Raw genomic sequence first — 20,453 nt, forward strand, 5'->3', positions numbered from 1 at the left:
AGTGCGCACATGTGACATAACTCACGCCCACACCCATAATACAATGCATGCACAACACTACCCCTGCGTGCCCTGCACATGGGCATGTGACCCCCTGTGCTTCCCCCCCCCGTGCGCATACAGGTGCAACCCCCCAGTGCACCCCCCTGTTTTGGGCCTAACAGGCCTCCCTGAAGCCTCCTGGAACCAAAAATGGGCCGCAGGGTGATGTACCCGCCACACTCCCCCACCCCCATGCATATGTGTGTGACCCACCTCCCGCCATGCATGCATATCTCTTGTGTGTGCAGTAGAGACCCGAAAGTCAGCTGGCCGGCAGGAGGCACACACGCACACATGTGCGGTGGAGCTGAGTTAGGGCGATGGCTTGCATGCCCGTTGAGAGGCTCTGTGTTATGTGCGATAGGTTTGCCATCACGGCCCTAAGGAAAGCAGAAAACCTGTTGGGTTCACTGGAGAAAGAAGATGAGAACCTGGATAGATCAAGTTGGTGCTCTGTGTCTGTTACAGGGTTGAATGAGAACTTCAGCCTGATCATATCCTATGCTGGAGAAGATCCTAAGGACCCCAAGGATGAGATTTTAGTTGTCATTATATTTTAGATTTTAATTCTTTGTAGACTGAAAATCATTCCTATAGTAAGTGGGGGGAAAGCCAAAAAGGAAAAAGAATAATCTAGTTGATTATGATTGCCTACATTCTAGCCTCCACTTTCACGAGGCCTGTCTCTAGACTCAAGGTGATATTAGAGACTTGAAAGAACAATCTTAGGAATCTGTTCAGAACAAGTTCTAGTGGTGCAAATTTGGAAATGGGCATTGTCTGGCACCATAGAGAAGGTGTGCTATTGGGTTGGCTTCAGATATTTTGAATGCTGCAGGAATGTAGTGGAATCCCCTGTCATATTTCTGTTAGTAGAATTAAGTTTCTGCAGATAAAATCTGGGCACAATTCTACCTCAGTTCTGTATTATCATTGTCATCATGCCACCACCATCATTAGGTTAGGTGGATAAAAATGTCAAATCCAGTCTAAACATCTGGCTGACTATTCAACCAACCATAGTAAACAGTCACTTTGAATGTCTCCAGTATCATGGTAATATCATACAATAAAAATCTTTCTTTTTAAATTTTGATAGTCATGAGGATTTAAAAGTCCGACGTTAATTAAACTTTGTTGAGGATAATGATTTGCATCTGTTTAGATAAATGCAGCAACATATTATAATGCCTATATTTCTTGTAGGAAAATAATTATTTAATATACAGTACTTCCACTTTCTCTGAGAGTTTTTGAAAAAAAATTATGCTACTTGTTATTTGTTTCATTTTATTCACAAGTAACTCCTTACAACAGTGGTCCCCAACCGTTGCAGCTTGGCGGCCCAGCTCGGGAGAGCAGTGGGGGGGGGAACTGGGCTGTGCAAGTGGCAGGCTGACGTGCACACACATGCACACACAACTCAACTTAGCAAGCCAGGGCCAGTGCATGCACATGTGTGCATGTTGACCCACTGTTTGTGTGAGTTGAGCTGTGCATATGTGCACACTGGCTTGCTGCTTTCATAAGTTAAGCTGTGGCCGAGGGGTATTTTTTGCCTTACAGTGGTATTTTTTTGTCTCCATACAGTTTGCTGATACAGTTTATTCTATCCAATCTTGTGACATTACAATTACTTTAAGTTAATTTGAACTTATATCTGATTTCCCAAACCCCAAGCAAATGATAAGATTCTATTTAAATCCACATAAAATACAATAGTTGAAGAGAATAGCATAACTAAGTGAGAACTCCTGGAAGAGCAATGTAAGATGATTATATTGCAGGTATTGCAGAAGTCTACAGAAGGAGGCTTCAATTTAACTCTGCTGTTCTTCAAGTGCCTGATGTTCTTCAGTACAGTTTCAGATATAATGTTGCTTTTGAGGATGACTTCAAAATGAAATTACTGCATTTGGGGAACCATTCTTTTTCATAAAAAATAGGTAATATGAACATTTTGAAATTTAAGTTATAAATAATGCAATAGTAGCTAAATAAAAAACTAACATACAATTCTAAAATAATTGTATCACTCATATGAACCTAGTGTATGATTTTGTTCTCATATTATGTCACTGGGTTGTATAAATTAAGGTGGACTGTTGTTGTCTCACCAAAAATCGACCCTAGCAGAAGCAAGAACACCACTCATCCATGAAGCATCATGAATGAGTCAGCATTAATCTTTAACTCTTATATCTTAGAGATTCCCAGATAGGTACTTGAGTGTATTTCAGATTCATCCAAGTCTGTTAATAGCACCTTTTGAAAAGGAAAATACAGGCACTGAAAGGAAAGAAAAGTATTATTGTATCACCCTCAAATCTTCCCAGCTCAGTAGAATGTAGAATTATAGAAAACCTACAGATTCCCTGCAGTACTTCTGCATGAGGAGACAAAATTTTGCAGAGTACAAGAAAAGAAAATTCCAAACCCAGCAGTAATGGAATAAATTGCTACATTAGCTACAGCAGTAGGTCCAACCTATAGCAGTAATTGATGATATCTCTGCAACATGGTCATCCATAGTGGAACATAAAAATGCAACCAGTGCTCTGCCAGACCGTATCCCATCTAATCAGTGATCTCATAATACCCAAGAAAGTAAAAGAAAGCCTAATAGTCTCCCAGCAGCTATCCTTCAGAGGAGTAATAGCCAGATTTGGCTCTAGGTTTTGCCTCAGTTTACATTCCCAGTAAGCAACTGAGGGGTTAGGTCATTTAAAAGCAATGTATTAGGGTATACCAATAAAGTGGGATCTCCCTATGAAAAGAACCTTGAGACCCATTTTGCATTCCTTTTTATACATATATAGGACAAACAAACAGGAGAATAAATGCACGCATCACAGAACACAAGAATGCAGTAAGAAAAAAAGAAAAAACTTCCTCCCTTTTCCAGCACCTCAAAGCTACAGGACATGAAATTAATTTTGAAGGAACCAGGTTAATCTCCAAAACTCAACACTTCAACAAGAGAATAATTATGGAAGCTATCGAAATAGAGAAACACCCCCACAACATGAATAAACATGATGATACTTTCCGTATACCAGACATCTGGAAACCAGCCCTAGTCAACAAACGAGTCCCACCAGGCCGTTAGAACACGAAACAACAATGGACACACAGCCAGCACCAATCAGCACCAATCTACTAATCATCATACAACCACATATACATACACACACACACACACACACACACACACATATACATACATATGCACATATATACACACACACACACATTATGAATCAGTATTAGTTAATTCATGTTACTCTGAATTACTTTTTAAATTTCCTTTATTAGAGAATGAAAGCAGAAGTATATGCAGTTTACCTACTTTTGTAAATAATGTGTATTTGTTGCTATTTTGCTTAGAGCTTCATCGAAGCATTGGAACCTACGCTTATTTACAGATTTGAATCTCTGGATTTTGTTTTGTATTCTCTAATTGCTAGTATTTATTTAGTTTAGTTGTTTATCTTAGAATATGCTTTGTATTCTATGACAGGTTTACAACCCAAAACTTAAGTAGATTTGAATACACATGAGTAAATTCCTTAATGAAGAAATTTTAAATAGAATCAACATTTTTCATATTCGTTACTGAAAAATGATTATTTATAAAATCCTCCTTAAGATAGCATGAAATATGTTTTATTTATTAATGATATTATCCTAAATATGGTTGTATTCAACTAAAGGATATTTATCAATAAATTTAACATTTTAATCAATATATTTAATGTGAATTTTGATTTGGCAAGAATTTTAACTAGGTTTATATTCCATTGCTATACTAATCATTTTAATTGGCAACTGCAATTTAATTAGAACTGGTTTGCTTTGATTCATCAATTAATCATGAACAGCACCTTGGAATCTCTGCCATCTTTAGACTGTGATTGGTGCAGCCCTCTGTTTATGTGTCTAGAGAATCCCAAACCTGTTGCAAAACACTCTTGCAACCTAGTTCTACTAGAATAGCACGGAATGGTACAGGCCAAGATTGAAGGATACTGAGAGAGCTATACTGAGGGAGTGAGAACTGGAATAAGCCCTGGAAATTGTGAGTGTACTTCAAGGTAATATTTCCAAATTTTGCTGTTTTAGTAGCACCAAATTTATAAGTGCTTTGCCATTTTTATTTATATTCATTCACCAGTTATCCGGATAATGTTTCCAGTACAGAAGTTGAGAATGTATAGACACAATGCCTTTCCAGTTCTTTAAAATACAGGCAGGAAAATCACTGACTAGTTTTCATCTTCTGTGTTTTTTTTGATGCAGGAAAAGCTGTGTTTCTAGCCAGAGACAAGCACCATCTGGCAGACCTGAGCCATCTAATTCGTCATGAAGCCCCATATCTATTCCAGAAATATGTCCAGGAGTCTCATGGCAAAGATGTGCGTGTCATCGTGGTGGGAGGCCGTGTCGTGGGCACTATGCTGCGTTGCTCAACAGATGGTAGAATGCAGAGCAATTGCTCACTTGGTAAGAATGAAGATGTGTTTGAATTTACGATATGTGTTAAATTTTTAAATTCTAATTTTAAGGCATACATTTTTCATAGACCAGTGCTATTCTAAATGTAGAGATTATTTTGAAAGAAACAAATACAATAAATTTTGATTTAATGGACTAAAAGGGAAATCACTATTTAACCCTAAGCTTGCATATACACTAAATAGCAAATTTTCTTCTACATAGAAAAACTAATAACATCAAACACCTTTTGGTGAGAACCATTGGTTATTATATGAACTGTCTCACCAAACAACACATTTGTATTTGTTATTTGGGGCAAAGTCCTGAAAGTTGTTCAAACCTCAGATCGAGCAGCCATTTATCCATAAAATTTTAAGTCCACTAAATTAAGTAACTGCTGTATAACATTTGTATTTGTATAGATTGCCTTTACATTTACATTACTTCTGCAGTTTCCTTTTAGATCATTCTCCCAATCATTTACTGCAGTTAAGAAGTAGCAGGAATAGATAGGCCATTTTATATGCCGAGCCAACATCATGCAATTTCACATGGTATAATCACCAGAACCTTTTTTAATACCAACATCCCACAATATTAAATTAATCTCATCTTAAGGTCTTACAAAAATTTTTACTTTCTCTACCCCGATCATGAGATTTTGTATAAGAACCAGCCAAGTCATCCATGCCCTGAAATCTGCCTTGTGGCCATGTGCAGCAGGAGCCCACGTGGCCCATTTCTGCTTGCTCACAGGCGCAACAGAGCAGGAGGCCAAGTGGTGTGTTGGTGTTGCTGCCGCAAGGCAAGACAAGTGTTGGGGCATGGATGGCCTGGCTGCGGTGGCCCTGAGGTAGGCTAGTGCGGGGCACATGGAGCAGCAACACTCTCCTACCTCGCCTCATGACTGTGGCACTGACAAATCACTCGACCTCTTGCTCTGTTGCGCTAGTGAGCAAGCAGAAGAAGTGGGCTGACAACCACACAGGGTCATGCTGGAGCTGCTGCTGTGAGCAGAAGCAAATGTAAGGGTGTGGGTGGCCTGGCTGTGGGGGCTCTGAGGTAAACCGGGGGAGTCGTGGGGCAGCTCTACCCCCCTGCTTTGCGGTGGTGGCACTGGCGCACCACACAGCCTCCTGTGTCATTGCGAACAATCAGAAGAAGTGGCCTCCCATACATGGGGGGGGGGAATAAGATACCCCCTGAAAATTAGCCCTAGTGCTTATTTTTCACCCCAAAAGAAAATAAGACCTGGTCTTATTTTCAGGGAAACACATTATATTGAAACTTCATGAGAGTTCTACTATTAGTAATTTTAAAAACGGCTTTTTTTAATTGGTTTATGTGGGTAGTGCAAGTCCCTTAGTATCTGGGGATGCCACACTATCTTTGTACTAGTAACGGTTAGTCATTTCTTCTATGTGGAAATTAACACTCTGAAATGGCCCATATTCTGGATCAATTCTCCTCTTTGTGAACGTTGTTTCCAAAGTTAATACTATTTCATCGGCTTTCATAAGTGTTCTATATTCCTATTTTATTTCATTCAATCCTTTATATCATCTCTTTGAGATGAGAGAGGGGAACAAATGCATGGTCAAACATAGGTAAGCCTCACTGTAGTTGTGAATTAGTTAAATAAATGGTATGATTGAAAATAAAGATAAATAAAGAATGTATATCAGCCTGTATTGGTTACTTTCTTATTTACCCATCAAAGTTTTTCTAGAACGCATTTATTTTTAACACCAGCAACTAGATCCCCCTTTTTTTTTAAAATGGGAAATCCTCACAAAATTTCTTAAAAGCTAGCCTTAATACCATAATAAGCATTAAACTCACATAGCACTCTCTGTGGCTCATATAGGTTTATTGAATTTGAGTTGGAATACTATTGTACCCTGATTTAGCTTTCTTCCTGTTACTAGGTGGTATAGGTATGATGTGCTCACTCAGTGAACAAGGGAAACAACTGGCAATCCAAGTTTCTAACATCTTGGGGATGGATATCTGTGGCATCGACCTCCTAATGAAGGATGATGGCTCGTTCTGCGTCTGTGAGGCCAATGCAAATGTAGGTTTCATTGCCTTTGACAAGGCTTGCAATCTAGATGTAGCTGGTATCATTGCGGACTATGCCGCTTCACTGCTTCCTCCCGGTCGCTTGACACGACGCATGTCCTTGCTCTCTGTAGTATCCACGGCTAGCGAAACTAGCGAGCCAGAGCTGGGACCTCCAGCTAGTGCCACTGTCGACAATATGAGTGCTAGCTCCAGCTCTGTCGACAGCGACCCTGAAACCACAGAGAGAGAGTTGCTCACCAAGCTCCCGGGGGGGATATTCAATATGAACCAGCTAATAGCCAATGAGATTAAGCTCCTAGTGGAGTGATGCCACATGTAAATAACTATGACCAATTTTCTTGTAAATTTTTTTTTAAATACAACCAACTTGTAGTGCTGTTTATTGGAAGCAGCTTATAGAGGTGAGGTGAGGGTTTTAACTTGGGGCTCAGAATCAAAACATGCATGTTCTGTGAATGCTGCTTTCCTATTAATCTTACAGAACATATGTCTAGTTGTTATTTTTAACTATTTTTCATTTGATAATACTTTGTTTAATACTCTGCATTGGGAAATGGAGGAAAAGAACTGGGTAAGAACTGTTTTTGATAGGGATGCCATTATATTTGAACTCATATTAAAATAGTTCATCTTCATTTATGCTATTTGTAATTTGAAAAGTTAATGCTCCAGAAGCACCTGTGAACTAATAATTTGCCAACCCTCCCCTCACCTCATTGGAGCTCATTCCTATTAGTTATTATATACCTTTTGCTTTATGTCCTATAGGAGTGGAGAGAAATTAGAACAGCCATTTTTTTATTTCATTCAAAGGTTCTAAATATCAGCATTTCTATCTATTATCAATAAGATCTGTAAAATTGTATCCCTGACAACAGTCCACAATGAAATTCTAGCCTTTAAGCAGTTTTACAGGGTGCAACATTGATTACTTCAGCATGAGCTTTTGAAATAAACCTGCAACTTCTGCCATTTCTGTATTGACAGATGTCCACATGTTTAGATTTAAAATCAAATTCACTTTCCTTGGGAGAAAAAAAAATTGCTATGTATCTGGATTTTAAAAAAATAATTTTAAAACCTTGCTTTAGGTCAGGATGGGGAGAAGTTGTGTGTAAAATTCAGTTTGGGCCATTGATGGCAGAAGCGGCATGTTTTCTTTTGCACAAGAACTGAGATAAACAGCACTGTTAACTTTTGGTGTACAAAATAATGTTTAATCCAATGTGAAAAAGAATAACACTAGTTTAAAACAAATGTGCATTGACTTGTATTTGTTAGTGTTTTAGTCCTTTTTGCAAGATGCTGTGTTAATGTTTCATTTTTAATACATGCTCGTCCAACACTTCCTTCTCCATGCCTACATCTTTAACAGGGCCCAATTTGAAAAATACCTGTACTACTCAACATCACCACTAATAGTAACAAACTTATAGAAAAAAGTCTGATGCGTAGAAAATATGGGAGGGGTGTGGAGGAGGGTTGAAATGGTTGCAAATTTCAAAATTACATTTTGTAAATTTAATGTGTCACTATTATTGATAGAAGGCATTAAAATCTAAAGTGGCCTGATTTACAAAGGATAAATCCTGAAAGAAACTAGCAGGTTTTGGTTTTGGGAAACACTTTGCCAGTAAGGCCCAGCCAGAATGGGAATATGATTTAAGGCCGCCAGTGTGTGGATCTCAGGCCCCTTTGTATGTGTCTGTATTTTGCTTTGTTTTTGTCATTAATTTTTGTCTGTCCAGTTCGTCAGTCTTTTTTCCAGAATGCCTGATGATCTCCTCTCCCAGTCCATCCCTGATACTTCTGGCTGTGCATTTTCTTATTAAATTTGATAAAATAACCAAAACATCAGCTTTGGGTCTGTTTTAATGGCCTCATCTTCCTCCTCCTCACCCATTTCTCACTCATTTATTTACTTTGGGTATATACCATATTGAAATTATAGAAAAATGTAAATAAAATACTGTTACTTTAAAAGCAGCCATCCACAACATGACACAGTAGTATATTTGTAACAGCAAGTTGGCTTATGAAAGGGCTTTGGAGGATGGGCAGCTTCTGTGTGTAGGGTTGTTTTGTCTCAGTGCTTCAGAACAACAATTTACCCTCCAAGGCTCTGAGCTTCATTCTACTGGCCAACTTCATCACTCAGCTGTTTTAACTTCCACTTCGGTATCAAACACCACTTGTGAACACTTTACCGAGACACTAGGAATAAATAGAAAAGTATTAACTTGCTTTCATGAAGGTCGATCATGCCTACTTGTACAGATTTTTAAAATACAATAATGACAATTTTGTAGAATTAATTGTTATTGTTAAAAGCAAAATAGAAGGATGATTGTTGACATTAGCTGATGAAGCAGAAACAATATTTTAGCATGTGTAGGTTGAAGAAAATACAAAGGTTTCTATTTTAAAAAACTCAGAAAAAGAAAAACACGAAGTAGCTTTCTTTCCTTCTGCTTTCTGGCCCTTCACCCCTTTGTTAACTAGACATGTGCCTTCTAAAATACAGGTTTCTTTAAAAGATTGCACATCTTTCGGAAACATGAGCAAAGAATTAACCTTTGTAAACTAGCAGAAAAATATTGCAACATTCACTGGAAACAAAGTTGATGCCAGAAGAAGTTTGACAACTCTTTAATACTTATATTTGGGCTATTTGAGTTTCTCCACTGTTTGAGAAAAAACAGTTTGTGACAAATGTTTTTCACATGAATTTTTTTTCAAAATATATAGACTCAATTTACACCACTATAAATGCAATGGAATGACATACACTTTGTTCTGAATCATACACAATGAACACATTAAGGGATTTTATATTTCGGTTTATGTGTTTGCCATGTGATGGCCATGTGTGTGTTGTGGTTGTATTGGAAAGATGGAAAAGAGACTGAATAATGTTTGGGCAAAGGAAAGTCTCACACATTGTTGAAATAGAAACTGGCATTGCATGTTAAAATCATATAGGAAATTGTATGCTTGAAAAAAATTCCCTCACGTAATGTAATTTTTTTAAAAAATGTTGTAAAAGAAGCTTTAAAAACATTACTGTTGGTAAAGAAAATGAATTTAGTTTCTAATAACTAGAGTTTAAGTTCTGTAGAGAGTAGTGCTACACATCACACTTCGCTGGAAAAAAATACTGACAAGTATATTAAGAGTACCAACATTACTTATCATAATTTGAAATGAACAACTAGCAAAGCAGAATTGAACAATTGGGAATATATAAGTTGTAGTGAATGTCAGTATTCAAATGGAACCAAGTTTGGGTGTTGGATGATAATGATGGAGTTTAATGAGTACTGTATATTTTGTTTGTGCTTTTATTTTACAGATGCTATGTTTATACTTTTTCTACTGTATAGAATTACAGGTTGTATTTGTAGCTTTGTATCTTCTCAGATTTTATATTGTTGATAAAACTTCTCATTCTGGAACACTTTGGTAGAGCATTAATAACAGATGTTGGGAAGACAGCATATGTGTGGACTATTTTTGTTGTTGTTGTGTTTCACCAAACTTTCAACGTGTTGGATCTAACTACACTGACTTTGTTCAGCAATTTACCATAGAAGATATGCCAAGAAAAATGTTTTGAACCTGTGAAATTTGGGAGGGAGGAATAAAAGACAGTTTCAGAAGTGCTGCATTGGACATGTACCAGATTTGATGAATACTGTTTTAAATTTCAAATCCTCCCATTTAATAAAAGCAGAGCTCAAGTTGGTTAAATGTATAAGGGTTTAAACTATGTAAGATGTATCAACATGTACAATTCTTTCTCATGGCTCACTCTTTTTGAGAAGGTTTATGAGCTATTTGGCTGGTGTGAGACTCACGACCCACTCCTGTTCTCTCTATGGAATTGTAGGTGCTCAGACAGGTAACCTCTGCTGCTACTGTCTCTTTCATTTTTAATTTTTCACTGTTCTAGGAATTTATAAAGTATTATAGAATTTATGACAAAAGGTTATCTTTTTGCTTTCTTTTTCTTTTTCTTTTTAATATATATTTGAGTGTCTTGATATTGGAGGGTGAATTTTGGGATGTTCTGATGATGGCTTGGACCATCATTGGCAATTTCTGTATCCCTCATGTTACAGTTTTCAGTTGAATGACTTTTATTTGTTTAACGCATTGTCAATTACTTGATGTTTTGGGTGGGAATTTGTAACACTTAAGGAACCTCTGTGTAGTGCATACTACTTTTTTTTTTGAATGTTCTAACAATTCACATTTTCTTACTGTTCTTTGCAAAACTTTTCAGGAGCCAAAAAAAGTCAAACAATCCAGAGAAAAACTTCCCTTCTCCCCTTTCTGGTGACAAGAGAGAGCGAGAGAGAGAGCGCTTGTGAAAATCCTTGAGAATGTTCCTCCCTAAACTTCCCCCCCCTGTGGTAAAACAATAAACGCAGCAGCCTGGTGGCATCCAATACCAACCCCTTGGCAGGTAACTTTCAGCTCTTGATCATCCCATATTAGCTAACACTGCTTTCCTTTTTTCTCTTCCTGAGTCATAATATGATTATTGCTGTAAAAGAATGAGTTTAGGAAGCAAATGGTATTTCTTTTCTTGTTCTTCATTTTGTGTATATTTAGCAGAATTAGACTTTAAAGCTTATTGTGATCCATGTGTTCAAGTACGATCACAGCAAGAGAAAATTTAAGCAGTGTGCAGTGACAGAAAGAAGGGATGGTGTGGTATGTAACTTCACAGATTCTGCCATCTCGATCTTCCCATGTACCTACCCCTTCTTGCTGCCCCTTCCCCCAATATACGTTCTTGGCTTAAGTTTTACAGGGCTTTGATGCTTTCCAGGGGCACAGTCAGCACAAAACTAATCGGCATCAATTAACAGGTACGGAAAATAGGAGTAAAAAGTTTATATAATTTTCTATTTCTTATATCAGGGCTTGGGTGGAGGGCATTGCGTACTTGCGAAAATTCAGAGGGGGATTTTATTTCAGGAATTTTCTATATGGGTTGCGCAGTATACTGCTATTTATTGGTAATAATGAACAATCTGAATAACTTCTTAATATTTTATTTTTGATTTAATATTCAAATATCTGCATAAACATATGACAACAGTGACACAGCCAGTGGTAGAAATGATGGCTAATATGAAAGAACAAAATGTTCCAGATGAACATCCCCCAAATATTTTGCATGGGAGCATGTACATATCGTATTACAAGAAAAGTGTTTTCTTTTGTCAGGTTAACCTTAAATATATTGCTTTGAAATGTAAAAGTGCCAAGATATTTTGCTAAGATAGATTTAAAGCAGTATTTTTTATGTGGAAGATTTACTGTTATACTACTATTTCTATAACTTCTATTTTTCATGAATACTTAATCTCTCCCAGACATAGCTTACTTTTTTGCAAATTTATTTGAAACAAAAAATGGCTGCTCTGCAAAAGTCTTATAAAATTGTCTTCCCTGTTATTTTTGACCCAGAGGCATTGCGTAAAGAGTAAAACATTAGATTAAAATTGGCTGTTGAACAGACTTTTTTTTTCTTCTCTTGCCAATTTTTAGGCTTTTTGACACAATCTGATTCCTACTGCAACTCTTGTGACTTGAAAAAGCTAAACAAGAGAAAGGATCATACTGCAAATTGTTCCTTATAATTGTCAATGCTCATGCAAATTAGCAGTTGCTGGAATTGGAGAGAAGAAGTAAAGTGATATTAAAACAATAGGAGCCTGTGTACGCTATTCAACAAAATTAAATTTTCACTTTGCTTGCACTAAAAGGGCAATCCAATAAGACAGACATTTGGCACTGCCCAGAGTTCCAGCTTTCAGGAAATGCTGTTTTACTTTTTAATGTTCTATGTGAATTAAGTTTATGAATTGCAGAGTTTGATTAGAAATATACTTGGAAAAAGAAACAGGGTACTATGAAAGAGGACGGTAATAACTAGGTATGCTTAATGCAACAGAAAATCTTGTGTGTTGAAATGTGATGGTAACATAACGGAAGCATCTGATGGCATTTGTATTTTTAATCTGCCATGTAGTATCCATCTGTAAGGATACCTGCAAAGTTTATTATTTTGGTCTTCTGTCCAAAATTGTTCTGAAGGAGATGGGAGGTATGGGAGGAAAGATTGTAGTGAGCTTCATGCCTTTAAAGGATCCCCATTGTGTGGTTTTTCTGTGAGCTGAACAAGAACTTCTTCTATATGCCCTTGTGCTGCAACAGAATAATAAAACTGGTAGGTGGCAGCAGAAGAAGGAGATTATACAGATGGCACCCGAGAACAGAGAATGCTGCCATGTGGGGAGAGATGGATTCCAAAATATTAGCTGATGTAACGTGCAAAGATGAGAGACAGCTTCCTTGACTTGTTACTCTGCATGGTGAGTCTGACCCTTGATCAGTTCTTATTCACCATAACGGATATGTTAAGTCCACATTTCTGTTTAATCTGGAATGCTGACTAAGGGAGCTGACAGATTTAGGTATTTCTCTTAATTTCATTATCACTTCCTTAAAAACAAGCTGAAGGTCATTATTCTCAACTTTTTTCTTTTAACAACTACATCCTTATGTTAAATATACAAAAGTGATGTTGTAGATTAATTATCACTTCTATCCTGCATTGATTCTATTCATGCACATAGAGATGAAGCTGTCACTAAGGATGGGAAATATGTTTACAGTGTGAATAGAATGGAAAATGAAGCAATTTCTTAGGAACACTTATCTCTACTTATTTGCCCAGAGGTAATATACTGTGTAAAACAGAAAACTAAGAATAGTTTTAATTAAGAAGAAAATTTCAGCATCTAAATAAATGTCAAACAAAAATGTGTTCTCTGAAAAGTTCAAAATTAATTTTCTTTGGCTCTAATACTTTCTTTCTGGCCTTTTTAAAATCATGCTTTGAACCTCTCAATTTTTGAGGCTTATTAGAAATTAGTTGTAGCACTGCAAAATTGTGAATATTTTACCTGTTGTTAATAGTGTAAGAGGAATATCATGCTTAATTTCAGAGTTGTGTATTAAGCACAATGTAAATCATTCAGTATCTTATAATTTAAAGAACTTTCTGTGACATTAACAATAATTTCCTCACAGGTGAATTACTTTGATAATTGTAGGAATCACTGGAATCTAAGCAGTACTTCCATTTGTAGGAAAGATGTTATAGGAGAAGCAATTTATTTCTGCTGCCATATATGTGAATGTGGTATACAGTTTGACAAAGTATCTCTGGAATTTTATTATATGCAAAAGAGGAATGTAAAGGAAAGAGGAAGTGAGGGATGGTAGGAAATAGAAAGAAAGAAGGAAGGAAGAAAGGAAAGAAAGAAATAAAGAGAAAGACTCACAAATGAATATAAAAGATCTGTATTGTATTAAATGTTACTAATGTAGAAGTTTCCTTTTTTAAATGTCTTAGGCCCAGTAGCAGAGGTTGTATTCAGACAGTTCACTGGTGGAAATCACAGGTGGGCCTGTCCACCCGCCCTGGCGCTATGCCGTCCTATTTGGGCACATTTTCGCTAATTGGGTGTTTGTTCCAGCAGTCTCATTTCCCGCCTTTTAAAGTATCGTGTGTGTGTGTGTGCGTGTGTTTGTGTATCAGTGGTGGGTTGCAGGCGGTACGCCCCGGTACAGGCATACCGGAGCCTGCCTGGAGCACCAGGTACCGTTCAGGTACGGTGCTGCGGAGGACCCACCCACTTACAAGAGCTCCTTACCTGTCCTTTAATCCTTTGGAGCTTATGTGCATGCACATGGTGCATACGGCGCCTGTGTGATGCTCCGCTGAGCAGCTGAAGTGTCAAGGAGACTTGCGGAGGTGTCGCAGGCAGGTATGACGCATGCATATATATATGCATTTTTAAATTAGTGTCAGTTCTCTATCCTGACCATGTTGATTGGGTGTTGGGAGAAATATTTCCTGCTATTTTAAGTGTTTAATTTTACTTCACCTAGTTAAGATTTGCAGAAAAACAACTTTCTTGATCAGGAAGACCTAAGTACTTCAGTAAGATTGGAGGCATTTGCAGTTCCTTGAAGGAGGCAGCAGATACACCCTTGTCTGTAGATCAACCATTTCTTTTTGGGGTAAAAATAGCTGAGCAGACTGTGACAGTGGAAATGTATGGATGGGATTTTTTTTTCCAGTTTAGATTAAACCGTGAATTATGTAGAGTCTAATAATGTCATGGGTGGGGACAAAAGCTCAATTAAAATGACGTGCTTTGGGGCAAATTTAAGCTAACCAGAAAGATAGCATTCAGCCTGTGCAAATTTGGGTAGTATTCTGAAATAAATTAGATTAGCAGGACATTTTTTTATTATGTCGAAAAGCAAAAAGATATGTGATTCTGATTCACAGTTTCTGAAATTCAGCTTATACTTCCTATAATTACAAGCATCTGCATCTTTTGTAGTAGTGGAAATGCACTTTCCAGCTTCAAACACAAGGAAAGCTTAAATCACAGAAGACATGGAAAATAACAATGTTGGATTGAGGCTGAGAACCTGACCCAGGATTGTAGTAGTAGTTAATTGTCCTGGAGTAGTTTCAGTTTATTTTCTAATTCTATTGTGTATCAAAAAATTAACTTATCTTTTTAATGGGAATATTCTTTTTGTGGCATTAAAAATGCCTACATGAGGGAATAGTTGGAATCTGTAAACAGGTAGTCCTCGATTTACAACAATTCATTTAATGAATGTTCAAAGTTACAACAGCACTAAAAAAGGTGACATGACCATTTTTCACACTTACAATCTTTGTAGCATCCCCATGCTTGGAAACTGGTTCATACTTATGACTGTTGCTGTGTCCCAATGTTATATGATCACCTTTTGCAACCTTTTGACGAGCAAAATCAGTGGGGAAGCCAGATTTACTTAACAAGTGTGGCAAGAAGGGTCGTAAAATGTGGCAAAATTCTCTTAACAAATGTCTCACTTACCAACAGAAATTTTAGCCTTAATTGTGGTCATAAGGTGAAAAGTTACCTGTATATAGTAGAAAGAATGACAGCATATCTTAGCCCCTTTGAAAAAGAAATAAAAAGACCCTCCCTCTCTTTAAGGCTTCTGAACACAGCTCCTTCTTAGACATTCTCAACAGAGGGCAGGACTGTCTGTATTTTTCATGTCAAACCACACAAGCTTATATCCTTAGCTCTCTAGAGGTTGGGAGTAGTCTGATCTGCCCATTCAAGATCCAGTAGTAGAACAACAGACATCTATTCTGAATTGGTGTATTATTATGATCTGAGTTTGAGGATGGGTTTGTTCAAACTGAATCCAATCTTGCTCTTTTGGCTCTGTAGTATGGCATTTGATTTAAACACTTGAAAGATTTATTTAAGCTTTGTTGCCATAGTGCATGATTTGCAGCATAGTAAATAGAAGAATGATTAGGAAGCAAAAAGTGAGTGAATACAAAGCACGACATATTTGTACCACCAGTTCTGCACTATGCAAGAGGAATCTATCTTGAGTTACCAAATTCATTTTGGAATGAGCCTCATCTGGATCGAAGAATTATGTTGTTTTTCATAAGCAGTTTAAAGGAAGATTTGTGGTAATTTATAATGCAATTTGTTTATTTTTATATAGCCCTTTGGCCATAAAGGAACCAATGTATAATTACTTAAAACGTAGTTGCCTTTGCAGCATTTTAAAAAGTAAATTCTGAAATCCAGGTGTATCCTTTTTTCTGTCTAAAAGCAAAGAAGAACAAGAAGACGCTTCATAATAAGGATCCCAGGTGGAGTAAGTGGCAGGTGATATGTAAAATGATCAGTTACCTTGATGTTTCCCAATACAGATTTTCCCCTGCAGGTCTGTAGAAAAGGAAGTAGAAGAAGATAAGCATCAGATCTCCACCGCAAAAAACAACTTCCCGACCTTGCTATGGAGCTTTTCGAGAAGGACACAGGTCTATCAAATTTATAGTTCTGTTGTAAAGTAATATATTCACTTCTGGATGACTTTGCAAGCAAAAATAATGTCTGTCATTCCATATTTTTATTTTAAAGGGAAGAATGAATAAAGATACCCAAGGACATTCCACCTTTTGACTCATCTTTATATTTGAAATTATATCTAAAACAGCAATAGGAAATGGAATGGAATACTTTATTTGGCCAAGTGTGATTAGACACACAGGGAATTTATCTCTGGTGCAGAAACTCTCAGTATACACATAAAGCAACAGAGTAATAATAGTCATAATAATGATACCAATAAGAAGGAGTACTAGAAAAGATTAGGATGATAATAATATTACAGCCATACAACATGGATAAATATACTTAGACATTATACTACTATGAGGATTAGATATTCAGAACAATAATGGCAAAATGTCCCTGTGTCTATGGTTTTGGCATGTAATGATAGTGGTGTCCCAAGGGAAGGTGTTGATACAGTTTATGTCCAGGATGTGAGAGGTCTGTAGTTATTTTCTCAGCCCTTCTGACCCTCACAGTATACAAATTATGGAAGGCAGGCTGGTTGCAATTGTTTTTTCTGAAGTCCTGACTATCCATTGGACTCTGTACCTGTCCTTGTTTATTTGCTGTACCAAACGAGACAGTTATAGAAGTGCAAATGACAGACTCAATATTCCTGTGTAGAATTGTATCAACAGCTCCTGGGGCAATCTGAACTTCCTAAGTTGACACAGGAAGAACATGCTTTGTTGTGTCTTTTTAATGATGATTCTAATGTTAGATGTCCATTTCAAAGCTTGGAACATTATAGAAAACAGAAACTTGAAGCATTCTACTGATGATACTGTGCTGTCAAATATAGTAAGAGGTGATAGAATAGGAGGGCTCTTCCTAAAATCCACTTGCATCTCTAAATTTTTAATCAAGTTCAGCTCCAGGTTGTTCCTGCTGCACCACAGGGCCAGTTGTTCAACCTTCTGTCTATATGCAGACTCATCACTGTCTCAAATGAGACCAATGACTGTTACGTATATCTTCGAAGTACTTTGACAGAAGGATCCTTAGAGATGCAGTCATTGGTATGTGTGTGTGTGTGAGAGAGAGAATGTGTCTGTCTGTGTACGTGTGTGTGTATACACACACACCTCTATCTGTATATAAATATGTAAAGTGAGTGTCATAGATATGTAATTGAATACTGGATGGTGTTGTCGACATATATAATATAGGCAGATCTTTCTCATTGCTCTTACATTTTTCTATCATGTTTGCTCTCTCTTTCCTTTGGTATTAGATCCATGTTTTCTGTCCATCAAGTTTCCTTTATTAGTTTTTTTTTAAACCTCCTACATGTAAAAAAAAAAAAAAAGTCATTCAAAGAGAATGTCAGTGGCTGATCGGTATTTGGCTAGCCGCTAGAGGATCACCCAGATATATTATGTATATTATATTCAGATCCATTGTTGAAGAAAAATGGTTTATCAGTATAATTAAATAAATGATCGGACGTTTCTTTTTTCAATTATCCTTCTCTTTATTTTCATGCCTTTATTTCTTGAGCTTTTTTCTAAGTTCCTATCTAATTTTTTACTGTTCCTTTCTCTTGAAGTGAATAGACGTATATATTTGTCTAACTTCACATATTAAACAGAAGGGTGAAAACTGCTGGATTTTTTAATATGTTCCAGTGGAATGGAATGTTTTTTTTTAATCTGCATTCTATTACTTCAAACAGGTTTTTTAATTCAGCTATGATTACAGAAATGATCTCAATTCAGGAAATAATGCATAAGTGGTTAGGTTTGCTGACATGCTTCATTTACATCTTAAATTCAATGCATTTCAATCATATTTTCCTTAATCTACATAGCAAGATAATTTCATGTATAATAAATGTATTCATTCACATGTAATAAATTCTTCAAATGTTAGATTCCTGATCATATCATCAATTTGGAAGTCATTATTTAAAGAAATGAGAATTTTTTTCTAAGGTGAATTCATTTTTATCCTTTTCATGTCAAGGAAAACCTTCAAGAAAAGATTTCACATAGAAGCATTTATCCCACACATGGGCAGCAGAGGTTAGGACTGTGCTGAGTGCATTTTGATATTACCATGTTTTCCCCAAAATAAGACTGGGGCTTATTTTTTTTTGGCCCCCAAAATAAGCACTTTGACTTTTTTTCTGGGGTGTATTATTTTATGGCTGCCTGCCCGCTTCCTCCCACCATCTGCTTGCCCGTGGCCACAACACAAGTGCTGGCCACGCCAAGGGTGGGTTCTTCCCGGCTTTACTCCTGGTTTGCGCTCACTGCGCGCACATGCACAGTTCAATTAAAATTGTTCTGCGCATGTGCAGAACTAACAAATAAGATGGTGGTGACTGGAGAACCTGTTTGGGGACGTGGCAGGCCTTGGTCATTGTCGGTTCCAGTGACCTAGGCTGATAGACCACTACCAGTTCAGCCAAACCAGTCGGAATCAGTAGAAACCTATCACTGGGTCTTGCCCATCCCTGGGCTTATTTTGGGGTTAGGGCTCATATTAGGCCCACTGCAAAAATCAAGCTAGTTCTTATTTTGGGGGTGGGTCTTATTTTCAGGGAAACATGGTATTAAAGAGATGAGCATATTTGCCATGTGCTTCCAAAGATCTTGCAAGCAAACTGCTTCTCTCGGAATTCTATTTTGTTTCAGTTGTCAATTTCTGAGAAGAACTATGGGAATGTCAGGGAAACACATAATATTAATTTGTTCTGAAATCACTTATCCACATTTTTCTTTTCTATTAAATATTTTCACAGGACTCTTTGATGCTATAGTCAGCAGGCCAGAGACTGCAGTTTTTGTACTGTGGCCCAGGTAATGCAGGACTAGGAGGCAGTGGCAGCAGCATGCTCTTATATCAGTTTTTGCTCATAATCTTGTCCCTTTACCCCCAATATTAAAGAATAATCTTCAAGGCTAATTGATGAGTCTCTATTGGCCACCAATGAAGAAGCCAACTTGTTGGGTGGTTTTAGTGATGTTTATATTTTCATTTCCCTTTTAATTTTTCCCTTAGTTATCTGTTATATTGTCCTGACCATCTCTTTCTGACTTATTTCTATAGGCTTTATGAAGAATCAAGAATCATTCCTTCCTCCCCTTTTAAGAATTGTGTTCCTTGCCATTTTGTTTCTTCAGTTCTAAAAGGAATGAATCACGATGGCACAATGTCCGGAACTGGAAAGATGACAGCAGTGTTAATGTATAGATAAAATGGAAGTTATTCAATAAAAAATTAATTTTTAATTTGAGTGTGCAGTGTGCCTCTCCTGTGAGCTTTACAATGCAACAGATAAAAAGAACTGATAACATCATCTAATGAAACAACAGAATGTGTATTAACCTTGATTTTCTGTTTGCCTGATATTATTTAGAATAATATCGTGTTTCCCCGAAAATAAGACAGGGTCTTATTTTCTTTGCCCCACAAAATATGGCCTTGGGCTTATTATAGGGGGAGGGCTTATTTTCTGGGGCAGGTGAGAAGCTAGGTGCACCTTTTACCTTTCCAGGTCCATTGCGTTCCTCGCCATTGTGTTCAGGGAAGCTACTGGTAAAAAAAAAAACCCTTCTCGCAAGTTCAATCAAACTTCTTGAAGCCGCAAGAAGGTTTTTTTTTTTTTACCAGGGGCTTCCCTGGACACAATGGCGAGGAACGTGACGGACCTGGAAAGGTAAGAGGCACGCCTCGCAGTCCAACACCGCCCACCTCACCCCAATGGTAAAGGCAGCCTGCCTGGTTCCCTTCCCTGCCGTCCCTTTAGCAAGGGGTGGCAGGTGGGGGGGGGGGAGAAGCGAGGCACGCCTCTTACCTTTCCAG

General features: G+C 37.3%; 1 protein-coding gene and 1 long non-coding RNA gene across 2 annotated transcripts in view; both read left to right on the forward strand.

Moving 5' to 3' along the window:
* The window catches only part of RIMKLB (ribosomal modification protein rimK like family member B), a 52,743-nt gene extending 37,814 nt beyond the window's left edge, over positions 1-14,929 (forward strand). Inside the window, 2 exon segments of the mRNA XM_032213477.1 lie at positions 4,342-4,545; positions 6,468-14,929. Coding sequence (XP_032069368.1) covers positions 4,342-4,545; positions 6,468-6,931 — 668 coding nt within the window. The 3' untranslated portion in view covers positions 6,932-14,929.
* A 620-nt stretch (positions 14,930-15,549) lies between these two features.
* LOC116505968 lies at positions 15,550-19,884 on the forward strand. Its single transcript, XR_004254993.1, has 2 exons — positions 15,550-19,447; positions 19,698-19,884. It is a non-coding gene; the product is annotated as an uncharacterized LOC116505968 (long non-coding RNA).
* Positions 19,885-20,453: the final 569 nt, after the last annotated feature.

Source organism: Thamnophis elegans, chromosome 3, assembly GCF_009769535.1.
Source record: "Thamnophis elegans isolate rThaEle1 chromosome 3, rThaEle1.pri, whole genome shotgun sequence".
NCBI lineage: Eukaryota > Metazoa > Chordata > Lepidosauria > Squamata > Colubridae > Thamnophis > Thamnophis elegans.